Consider the following 12,500-nt stretch of genomic DNA (forward strand, 5'->3'; position numbering starts at 1 on the left):
TCAGGATCTGACTCCTGACATTTCCACTGATCCTTAATGGTCCCGTGTGAACGTACAGGCCTTGGACCTGTCAAAATGTTTATGTAGGAGTCACCAGCATGAAAGAAAAAAAACAGCATGCACACACTCAGACACAGACACACACACACACACACACACACACACACTCACACTCACATGCAAACACACACACACCACACATATGAAGTATTAATTTGGATTGACAGGTAGGATACATATCATCACACTATGACCACATCTTTTTTTTAAAGGTTCTAGCAGCAGCGAGGAGCCAGACCATAATATGCACAGCAGAGGTTAAGTTGACAGCTATGTTTCCAGATGATGAGAGTGTGTGTGTGTGTGTGTGTGTGTGTGTGTGTGTGTGTGTGTGTGTGTGTGTGTGTGTGTGTGTGTGTTGTGTGTGTGTGTGTGTGCTGACGCCAAGCAGGGCTTTGTGAGTTGATTGGCCTTCTTTCGTCCACAAAACTGTATGTCCAACTCTCCTAAAGATTGAGGACATGTGTACGCAGGCGTTAAAGGCATTGCACGGGGGCTGGGATTGTAAAATGCAAGAGTCGTGAAAGATCCTGCAGGCATAATCAGAGACTGCATCATAAAAGGCTTGAGGACAAAGAAAACGTGTGTCTTGCTCCTGCTCGATCTCTCAGTATTTGGCCAGATTTGATGCATAGCATAGCAAATGTCCATATAAGCGTCAAAGTGGCAGCTAGTTTTCAGAATTATGACTGCTTTGTTGGATTCGTTAATCAACACAATATCAGAGGTGTTAGGGGGGTGATTTATGGCATAGTCAGGTGTAACCCGGTTCTCAAACAGAAGAGGAAACCATTTCACCGTTTGAATGGTTTCATTGTCATCAAAATAGTGAAATGTTTCGGTGCCCATGAATGGTAAGTGCTGCAATGCCATCGTAGGCCGCAATGTAATGTCCCTTTAAAGCGGGGCAGCCATTCATTCAAGGGCATCAGGTTGGTGTGAAAAGTGCTGGGGACATTAGATGTAATTTAACAGGGGCACACCCGAAACACACACACACACACATCAGAGAGAGAGAGAGCGAGAGAGAGAGTCAGAGAGAGTTTTAACACAACCTCTGCCTAACTTTCTTTCATGATAACACACCTGATTGAGCGTTAAAATGTAGGGTGTGGAGTGAGGACTGTGAGGCATCCCTGTCTCTGGCCTGTCTCTGGCCTGTCTCTGGCCTGTCTCTGGCTCTGCTTTTACATGCAAAACATTTCATAGGTAAGGCCAACTGGGATTTTGTAGTGCAGTTAAACTAGAATGTTCAAACATGCTAAAAACAAGTGGGATGTATCTCTGCCAACTAGTGACCAGCGGGTACAGAATTCTGCCGTGAAAACAACAAATTCCTTGAAACTCATGCTAGTCACTAGTCGATCTATCGTTGATATTATTGAAAATAAAGTCGCATAACGACTAACAATTTTCATACCTTTGCGTACTGTAGCGTGCAGAAGGTAGCTTGTGTATAGGTATGTGTGTGTATGATGTAGTGATCCCAAAGTGCTGTGTGAATGTAGCAAGAATGTTAGTGTTTAGTTGTGTTACATTTTGGAATGTTCTAGTTTGTATTTCTGTTTCCATTTTAAGCCTGTGTGAATAGTGAATCCTGAATAGTTTGTGTATTTGTCCACCCTTCAGTTCATGTTTCGACGGAAACTAAATGGACAAGTTGGCTTTAGTGGCCAGAGCCAGTCGGAAAGCTTTCATTTTGAACTTTGTGCAGGGTCATATTTGTGAGATGCTGTGATCAGCCAAGGACAAGGTTTCCCCTGTAGGAGTAGTGCTGTCCAGTAAGGATCAGGAGCAGCGCCTTTGATCTGCATCAGGCGATATTGGTGCTGTCCTGTGCTGAATCAGGTGGGGTTGGTGCTGTCCAGTGCTGAATCAGGTGGGATTGGTGCTGTCCAGTGCTGAATCGGGCGGGATTTGCATTGTCCTGTGCTGAATCAGGTGGGATTGGTGCTGTCCCGTGCTGAACTAGGCGGGGTTGGTGCTGTCCAGTGCTGGATAAGGCAGGATTGGCACTGTCTAGGGCTGAATCAGGTGGGGTTGCCGCTGTCAAGTCCTGAATCAGGCGGGATTGGCGCTGTAGGAGTAGCGCTGTCCAGTGCTGAATCAGATTGGATTAGCGCTGTCCAGTTAGTATCTATATAACATGTTTCCTGATGTGGTTGGTTGTATGTCTGTGATTATGGAAATAAAAAGTGAATGAGAAAAAAATAAATTATGCAGTACAGTTAGAGTACATTTGGGTAGATAAACACAGCAAAAATATACTGTCCTTGGGCGAGAGCGATTTCTCGTAGGGCCTGTGTTTTCATTATGGTGGGTTATGGTGATTAATCAATTAGAAGTAGCCTCGCGCAGTTTTCAGTAGTTAGCTCTCGTACTCGTTCTTCCCATTCTCCTGCTACATTAAATCAGTGTCCAAGGTAGCATTATGTTACATGGCGCGCATACACTTTAACATTTTGTCATTTTTGCAGACGCTTTTATCCAAAACGACTTACAATGATGTATTTACATTTACATTTACACTGATGGCACACTACACATCAGGAGCAATTGGGGGTTCAATGTCTTACTCAAGGACGCTTCGACAGGGAATCGAACTGGCAAATTTCTGATTACTAAACGACTTCTCTACCTCCTGTACCACTGTCGTCCCTTTAATGTCATGATCAGAGAGAGGCCATGCTCAAAAGGGGGGGGGGGGCTTTTGGCCTGGTACCATCTGTTGCTTCTGCTGCCTCCAGTCCCGACCAGCATGGGAACGCATGGTGTGTGAGAGCGTGGTTTTGATTAATCCCTCATCCCCTGGATTTCCAGACATCTCCACACACCCGGGCACTTCAACCAATGATTTAGGGCGGATTAATGGACAGCTGGTTTTAGTACCGGTTGAATTGGGTGAGTGAGCTGGCCTCCATATATGACTTGTGTAATGTCCTTGATTATGTTCTGGAAGGTTTTGGGTATGTTAGTTTTTTGTAAAACCCTGATCTTAACCTTATGTGTAATAATTAACCGAATGCATCCCAGAAGTCCTGAAAGACCGGGAAAAATTTAACCGATTCTCACTTGAAATCATCGATTCCGGTTTTCTGGCAGAACACATGTTCATTTATGCTTTGCAAGACACGATAAGCTTACTCTACACACACCAATATTTGCTGACCTGACAGTGATTTGTCTTTTTTGAAGCATTAAAAAATATTTTGTTTTCCGCCACACCAGGAACGCAGATGCTGAACAGCCCACGGGACACCATGCGTTTTGCGCACACTTTCTCTCTTGCTGACATACACACAAAGCTGTAGCCTAACATCACAAAATTGAACAATAACATGTTATTCTTTTATCTATTATTATTGAATTATATATGTGTGTATTGTGTGTGCTAAGAGTTGATTAAATTGTATAATGAAGATGGACAGGATGTCCTCAAGTCAATTAGTATGTGCTCTAATTGCAATTCATCTAATTAATCTTATTTCTGCTGGAGTGAACTTCTCCTGTGTATTGTTCTCAAATGAAAGATGTGGGAGGTTGCAAAATGATTGCTTTCTTCTCGTTCTTCGGTTTTAAACCACGGCTTCTCGCTCCTTCTTTGTCAGAAACTTCACCTTTTATTGCAATCTTGAGTAACTTTATTCATATTTGAACTATTTCTATTGTCTATTGCTGAACATTAAGACTCTTAGGGTTTTTTTTCAGGGGGGGCGGATGAGGTATTTTATCATATTTTTAAATGTACAGTATATGTTTGCGATGACCTAACATTAGCTTGGCTGCAGAATGTTCAATGGATTGCCTCTGATTGTTTCCTTATTATACTTATTCTTATATCAAGAAAGGAAGCATAAGATTGTCAGTTACTGGATTTAATAGCGTAAAACAAACACACACACACACACACACATACAAACACACAGGCACACGCACATAGTCACAGGCACTCGCACATGCACACACACACACACACACACACACACACACACACACACACACACACACACACACACACACACACACACACACACACACACACACACAGACGCCTCAGTTTAGACTTTGTGCTGCGTGTCAGTTTCATCCTTTTGGTTGAAATGGTGTTCATCACTATGCCTGGCATTCTGCATGAAAGCAGCTCAGGGACAGCCTTTAACTCCAAAAGAGGGAAGACAACTGGGAAGATTCATCGTAATCACACACTCGGCTGACTCAGTTGGAAAACAAATCGCAAAATGCTGATCGCCCCTTTTCAAAAAATGCTACCCATGGACTCTCGTGACTGCTCTGCGCGGGAGGTAGGCCGTGTTGCAAGGGAGAATTGCTAGGCTCGGCAGTAGTAACATCTTTCTCTCTCTCTTCCTCTCCTCCATTTCCCCCCTTTCTTTCTCTTTTCCCGCTTTGTTTCGTTCTCTTCCTCTCCCATTGCGTTGTTCCAGGGCAACGTGACCTTTGTGTGCTCGGAGTCACAGCTGGTGTCCAGCACCTTCCTGAGCGCGAGTGGCAGCTTCCTGGCGCTCCCACTGGAGCCGCTGATGGACGGCCTGTCCGTGCGCTTCCAGTTCCGCACCTGGAACCGCGAGGCCCTGCTGCTGTCGGCCCGACTGGCGCGTGCGCCCGAGCGCCTGGTGCTGCTGCTCACCGCCGGCCAGCTCCGCCTCACACACCACCGCTCGCCTCTGCAGAGGTCTGACATCGCCATCGGTAAGGAAACACACCCATGCCCAACCTGGCTCGGGCTCTCTCACACACACACACACACACACACACACACACACACACTCACACACCACCGCTCGCCCCTGCAGAGGTCTGACATCGCCATCGGTTAGAAACACACCCATGCCCGACCCGGCTCGGGCTCTCACACACACAATCGCTCTTCCTTCAGGACGTGTGTGTGTGTGTTTGTGTGTGTGTGTGTGTGTGTGTGTGTGTGTGTGTGTGTGTGTGTGTGTGTGTGTGTGTGTGTGTGTGTGTGTGTGTGTGTAGAGGACAAAAAGAACAGATGGGGAGGATTGAGAATTTAGGAGCAAATATTAGGAAATGCAGACACGTAAAGTACATCAGCGGCCTGATGGAGGGTTGGCCTTGTTCCTGTGTATAAACATGTGGAGAACGCCAGGGAATGAGAAATGAGGATGAGAAATGACAATTGAGTCAAACACACACACACACACACACACACACACACACACAATATCAGCCTCTTTAATGAGGGTTCGCGATGAAGGGTTCACCTTTCTTGTCGTGTTTGTCATGAGAGACTGACAGTTGACTCACATAAGTAGATAAGAGTGGAGATGAGGCTGTTGTGTGTTTATCTATTGGCTTAGAAAGTGATTCGGCAAGGTAATTGTCAGGGCAAGGGTTTGAGGAAAACATACTTTAGTGTACTGCAAATGGCTGTAAATGGCCTAGTGTAATTATGTGTGCGGGATGAAAACATTCAGTCAGATTTCCAATTGAATTAGGAATCAGACTCAAAGTCACATTGCTGTGACAGCGTCTCACTTTCCTGAAGTATAACATTACAGTGATATTTAGTTTATAAGCAGCATCCAGTTATCCATCCTCACAAGCTTGTCAATGCTTGACAGTGCATCAGTGTATTCTGCCTCCTCTGGGAAGACTAGATCGTAATATTCAATCAAGTCAGCTAGTGAGACTGACAAGGACTGACACTGGGAATTGAAGTATTTTGACTAAGGATGTCCGTGAGGCCTTTTCATGTTGCTGAAGTATAGCTTGAGTACATTGAAAGCTATCTCAGAAGACGTGCGTGTTAAGAAAGCTAAACTGCACGTCATCTTTATATCACAGACAACACAGCAACACAGATATATACGGTGCATGGTATGCACAGCATATGAGATGGAGGATAAGAGCTCTATGGCTCACCCCTGTATCAGAGTTACACAAAGGTGATGATGTTATCAGGCTGTTATGCGGGAGCGTTCGCTGGCAGGGGAAATCAATTTGAGATCTGCAGATGAGTTAAGGAAAGGTTACGGAAATACACTGGAGGACCTTCATTCCAGCTCACTCACTGTGCACAAACAAATGGGACCAGGGACGCGTGAGCAAACATCGCTTAGTCTCTGAGGCGGGGTGGGAGTGGAGACCTTCATGCAAGCCAGTGGGCGTACACGCGGAACAGTGGCACGCTTACCCGGACTGATGTTCCTGTCATAAACATGTTTCTACTCGGCTGTCCATCAACGTCATGTAGGCTTATGTCAGAGTCAGATCAACGATAGTCTTTCCCTTCTCGGGCTTCAAAGTCACAGAATTTATTTTTCATGAACAGTTAGTCTACATATCCGTGGTCCAGACACACATCCACGCACAGTTGCCTTTTTCACAAGTGTGAATGACATAGACAAATTATTTCTTTATATTTTGTTTTCAGCTCCAAAGTGGTTTTGTATGTTGAAACAGGATGTTCCTAAATGTTTAGAAAGTGGACAGTATAGAATTGGTTTGGTGAGTATTGAAAACAGTTTTTGGGTTTGCAGGTCAAAGTCTAAGCGATGGCCAATGGCACACCATCAGTATCAGCATGCGAGGACTTCAGGTGTCCCTAACATTGGACAGCGACCCCGCCTCCACCATGGAGCTTCGAGACCCAGCAGAGCCGGGGGACAGCATCTTATTCGGAGGTACCGCATTCTCTGTGCTTCTATCTTAACGCAGAGTCAGCTAACACCAGCAGTGTTCCTTTTGTTTGAACTCTTCTGCCATTTTGTGATAATATTTAGATCCAGCTGTTTGTGGATTTACTGGTTATCAAATGAAGCTGAAACTGAAACCGACAGTGGTGCAAAAACTTTGAGTAAACTTGTTAACTGAGACAAACTCTCATCTAATAGCACTTTGAGCTGCATTCTTTTGCATGAAAGGTGCTATATAAATAAAGTATTATTATTATTTGTATTATAATAGTTTGCTGATATAGTTGAATTGAATAGTTTGAATATTGAATAGTTTGGTTCTACTTGGTCATCTGTGTAAAAAGGGACTTATATTCAACATGGCTGCAACAGCTTTTTTTTCGTACCCATTTTTATTGACTGCCCGTCTGAGGCAGCGTCAAAGATTTTATAACCTTGTTTATGGTGAATGTCTGATGACTGCGATGGCACAGGTGTGCTTGAGTCTCTTGCTTTAATTTTCGGATATGATATGAAATATTTATCTCTCCGCACCAGGCTGTCCACCTACTCTCACCAGGGAGAACTGCAGGAATCCAACCATGGCCTTTCAAGGCTGTTTGCGATCAATTACTATCAACAACCAGCCAATGAACATGCTCCACGTACAGCAAGGCCTCGTGGGTAATTACAGCCAGCTTCAGTTCGACTTCTGTGGAATCCGTGACAGGTACACTTACAAAACCTTACCTTATTAGCATTGTTACTACTGAATACTTGCCATTTCTTTAGCTTTTCAGCTGTAGAAATGACCTGCTAACCCTAGCTGTAGATGATAAAGTGAAAGACATGCAATTAGTCTCTGATGTTGTGTCAGCCAAGGTTGTCTTTGTGATATATATATATACAGCCGCGGAAAAAATTAAGAGACCACTTCAAAATTATCAGTTTCTCTGGTTTTACTATTTATTGGTATGTGTTAAAGTAAAATGTACATTTTAGTTTTATTCTATAACCTACTGGCAACATTCCTACCAAATTTCAAATAAAAATATTGTCATTTAGATCATTTATTTGCAGAAAAATGACAATTGGTCAAAATAGCAAAAAAGATGCAGTGTCTTCAGATCTCGAATAATGCAAAGAAAACAAGCTCATATTCATTTTTAAACTACACAATACTAATGCTTTAACTTAGGAAGAGTTCAGAAATCAATATTTGGTGGAATAACCTTGATTTAAAATCACAACTTTCATGTGTCTTGGCATGCTCTCCACCAGTCTTTCACATTGCCGTTGGGTGACTTTATGCTACTCCTGGCGCAAGAATTCAAGCAGCTCGGCTTCTTTTCATGGCCTGTGACCATCCATCTTCCTCTTGATCACATTTCAGAGTTTTTTTTATGGGATTCAGGTCTCGAAATTGGGCTGGCCATGACAGGGTCCTGATCTGGTGATACTCCATCCACACCTTTACTGGCCTGGCTGTGTGGCATGGAGCATTGCCCTGCTTCGTCTTCTCTGATGAGTCCAATTTTCAGCTTTGCCCAACACATGGTCGTCTGATGGTTAGACGGAGACCTGGAGAGGCCTACAAGCCACAGAGTCTTGCACCTACTGTGAAATTGGACTCATCAGAGAAGCCGAACTAGGAGACCCTCCAGTCGGCTTTGGTTCAAAATGGTCTTTTACAAACCTCAGCCAGGCAAAGTACAACGTTGTCCCGGAAGAAAAACTTGCTTCCTTTTGCTCTGACAATGTTCCCCAACTCTGAGAAGTGTTTTTTTCCAGCAGGGCAATGCTCCATGCCACACAGCCAGGCCAGTAAAGGTGTGGATGGAGTATCACCAGATCAGGACCCTGTCATGGCCAGCCCAATTTCGAGACCTGAATCCCATAAAAAAAACTCTGAAATGTGATCAAGAGGAAGATGGATGGTCACAGGCCATGAAAAGAAGCCGAGCTGCTTAAATTCTTGCGCCAGGAGTAGCATAAAGTCACCCAACGGCAATGTGAAAGACTGGTGGAGAGCATGCCAAGACACATGAAAGTTGTGATTTTAAATCAAGGTTATTCCACCAAATATTGATTTCTGAACTCTTCCTAAGTTAAAGCATTAGTATTGTGTAGTTTAAAAATGAATATGAGCTTGTTTTCTTTGCATTATTCGAGATCTGAAGACACTGCATCTTTTTTGCTATTTTGACCAATTGTCATTTTTCTGCAAATAAATGATCTAAATGACAATATTTTTATTTGAAATTTGGTAGGAATGTTGCCAGTAGGTTATAGAATAAAACTAAAATGTACATTTTACTTTAACACATACCAATAAACAGTAAAACCAGAGAAACTGATAATTTTGAAGTGGTCTCTTAATTTTTTCCGCGGCTGTATATACATATATATATTTTATGTATATATGCATGTTGCTGTCAAATTGATTTTGCTGCAATGCTAACATTCAATGCAGTTTGATTCTGTTTCTATTGGTGATGTTTTTCTAAACATGTGGGCTGTGTTCAAATGGTTCAGTGTTCTAATCTCAAGGCCAAACACTTGTTGTGTTGCATGGCCATGTTGATTTGAGCGGCAGGTAGACGGAGCATAAAGAGAAATAAATCAGCAGTGAAGAAACTGAATCAAGCTAACTGTTCAGCTAAGCACTCTCAGTTTTTTCGAATGACTTCTGTTTGTGTGTATGTGTTCTTAAGCCATTGCAGTCCACGAGAGTCTGTGTGTTTGCGTGTGTGTGTGTGTCTGTGTTTGTGTGTGTGTGTGTGTGTGTGTGTGTGTGTTTACGTTTGTGTGTGATATGTACTTGTGCATATTTGTGTGTGTTTGTGTGAGTGTAGGTGTGTGTGTGAATAGTTTTCTGTACTTGTGTGTGTGTACTGGCACATTGTGTAATGCCCCCCCCCACCATCCGTCCTGGTTTGCCCAAAGCATTACCTTTCACAAAGATTGATGGGCAAAGCGGATGAGACATCATGGAGAGTTTTTTTCTTTCCTTTTTCACACCCTGCACCTCACCTCCTGTCCTCCATAGTCTGGGCTTACGATGGGGGGGGGGGGGGGGGCAAAGTGTGTGTGTGTGTGTGTGTGTGTGTGTGTGGAGTTGAGGGGGACAGACCATGAATTCTCAAACGCGTCACTCTAATCACAGCTGCCTGACGCTGGCACGGCCACGACACATTTTTCACTCCGTTTGCTGCTGAAGGCTGAAGGCACAAACACACACACACACACACAAAAACACACGCACATGGCACCGGGGCAAATCGGTACTGGCAGCCCCAGAATAGGGACAAATTATTCCGGGGGCTCGGATTTTTGGCAGCCCCCACCCTCATGCTGTGCTGTGCATTGGAGCCAGGCCCGTGCGGAGAAATAATGACAATAAAGTTGTTCCAGGACGCTTTCCATGATTCTGGGGTCAAATGTGTCCTTGTCAAAGGATATTTGAAGTGACTCCATGTGTCAGGAGCATTTAAGGACAGAAGACTGACATGGGGGCCATCTTGACCGGCGAATGAGACCCACAATGCTTTGCCCTTGTGATGATCCGTTCCATGCTGTGAGGACTCAAGGGCCGTCTCATTCGAGCGAGACCGGTTCGCTGACAAGAAGCTGTTTTGATCTGGTGCCGTTTCTTTTTTTGCTTAGGCTGGTTCCCTGCTGGATCTTGTTTGAGAACCTGAACCATGAACTATCTGTCTTGAGAGGCACTCTAGCTATAAGGGGATCCATACGGGCAGGGACCTTCATCACAGTCTATACTGCAGCCAGAAAAATGACATTGAGTGATGTATCAGCAGGTCTTCCCTCCTAGTAAGATTTCTATTCGGTGAGATGTTAGGCTAGTTGATATAAGTTATGTTTTTTGTACAAAGTACAAATTTAGAGTCGTAGGCAGTCCTTCACAGGGATTTGTTTTTGTGTGCTTCTTTCTTGTGTGTAATATTAATGTAGATGGGTAGGTCACAGAAGCAGAGAGAGACAGAGGGATAGAGATCAAGAGAAAGTGAGAAAAAGAAGGAGAAATGAAGAACTGGGTTCACTGAGGTGCCTCTGACTCATTTTAGTGAAAGAGTCCAGATTCTCTGTCTCTCCCTTTCTCCCTCCAGACTGCTTCTCTCTCCCTCTCTCTCTCTCCCTCTCTCTCCAGACTGCTTCTCTCTCCCTCTCTCTCTCTCCCTCTCTCTCTCTCTCCCTATCCGGACTGCTTCTCTCTCCCTCTCTCTCTGTCTCCCTCTCCAGACTGCTTCTCTATCTCTCTCTCCCTCTCCAGCAGTAGCTTTGATCATTTCCTTTTCCCTTTCTTCTTTTAATTATTTTTTTTTCTTCCCTCTGCGAATCTACTTCCCGCACCCAAGCAAAAGCCTCAACATAATGACATGTCTTATCACTGACATTTTACAATTGCAAAATATATACATTTTTGTATTAAGGATTTAACACTGTGTCAGATCATCCATTTAAGGTATTTTTTCCCTCTCTCCCTCTTTATTCTGCATTGGATATCCATTAAAGCCCCTATCAGCTTGCTAAGGTATTAAAGCGTGCTTATGCAAGATTTGCTCACAGTCCCCCGCACACCACACTTTCATGCGTTGAAGATTTGGGTCCAACTGTCCCGATTTTTCTTCCTCGTTTTCGTTTTATTGTCGCCACTGACGTGAGATATTTTTGTCATTACAGACTGTGTGACAGAGGCTTTCTCTCTCTCTCTCCCTCTCTCTCTTCTTCTCTCTCCCTCTCTCTCTCTCTCTCTCCCTCTCTTCTCTCTCTCTCTCTCTCTCCCCCTCTCTTCTCTCTCTTTCTGTCACTCCATTGCTGTCATACCCAGTCTTCAGTTCACTGTGTGGGCAGGTTTGGATTAGAATAACAGTCTCTCTTGAGGCTTGGCTGTACTTCGCCAAGCCACAAATCCCATTATTGCTAAATTAATAGAGCGTTTTTGCAGCTAACACTGTAGCGTCGAGTCGGAGCAAATGCCCCCCAGGAAACAAGATTAGCCTTTATGGTCTGAAATAATCGAATAACGGTATGGCAAAGTCATGAATAAGCGTACACATCCCGGCGGTAATGGGAGTTCTGAAGGAGCTGACTTTACCATGAAGGTGAATAGCATTTCTCACACAGGCAGCCTGTCCCATTTATGGGAGACGAAGGTGTCTGCCATCCCCTGAGCCTCTTTGGAGACGTCTGCGCTGAGAACTGGCTCAATAATAACCCAGGAGAACATTGCTGAGGCTAACTTGGAGTGTCCATTTTGTATTTTCAGGCGGTGCCAGACGACAAGATCAGCAAATGTAAAACTGCAAAACTTTAGTTTGAATACTGCATGTCGCAGTGTAACTATGCTCCTCATTACAATGTAATGAATGGATTTAGCGAGTTGGTAAGAGCTTGCATGGGCCTCAGACATTCTGAATTTAACGTGGAAAAAGTTAAATTTGCGGAAACGCAGAAATAGTCAAAATGACATCAAATGTCAGGGCCGTCTTTCTTTTTTTTACAAAATAAAGAGTTTATAATAACCTTACAGTACACTTGGACTCTTACACCGAAGATGTGTTGAAAAGTGTGGCTGTGATCATATATTCTTTTTTATTTTATATGCCTTTCTCTGGAGCACTCTGAAAGGATTTGATGTATTTTTTAAGACCATTGCTTTGGAGCAATAATGTCTCTCTACACATCCCTTGCCCCAAATAAATACATTACAGTAGGATTGATTAATCCTCTACTGGTTTGGCCATAAGGACATTTTTAAGATAA

At 43.8% G+C, this 12,500-nt stretch overlaps 1 protein-coding gene across 1 annotated transcript in view; it reads left to right on the forward strand.

Moving 5' to 3' along the window:
- cntnap5b (contactin associated protein family member 5b) overlaps nucleotides 1-12,500 on the forward strand; it is a gene marked incomplete at its 3' end in the record, with an annotated part of 61,556 nt that overhangs the window by 30,407 nt on the left and 18,649 nt on the right. The window contains exons 8-10 of the mRNA XM_080835407.1: nucleotides 4,503-4,767; nucleotides 6,582-6,725; nucleotides 7,275-7,446. Of these exons, the coding sequence (XP_080691533.1) occupies nucleotides 4,503-4,767; nucleotides 6,582-6,725; nucleotides 7,275-7,446 (581 nt within the window). The remainder of the gene's footprint in view (nucleotides 1-4,502; nucleotides 4,768-6,581; nucleotides 6,726-7,274; nucleotides 7,447-12,500) is intronic.

The sequence above is a fragment of the Sprattus sprattus genome (genome assembly GCF_963457725.1).
Source record: "Sprattus sprattus genome assembly, chromosome: 3".
Lineage (NCBI taxonomy): Eukaryota > Metazoa > Chordata > Actinopteri > Clupeiformes > Clupeidae > Sprattus > Sprattus sprattus.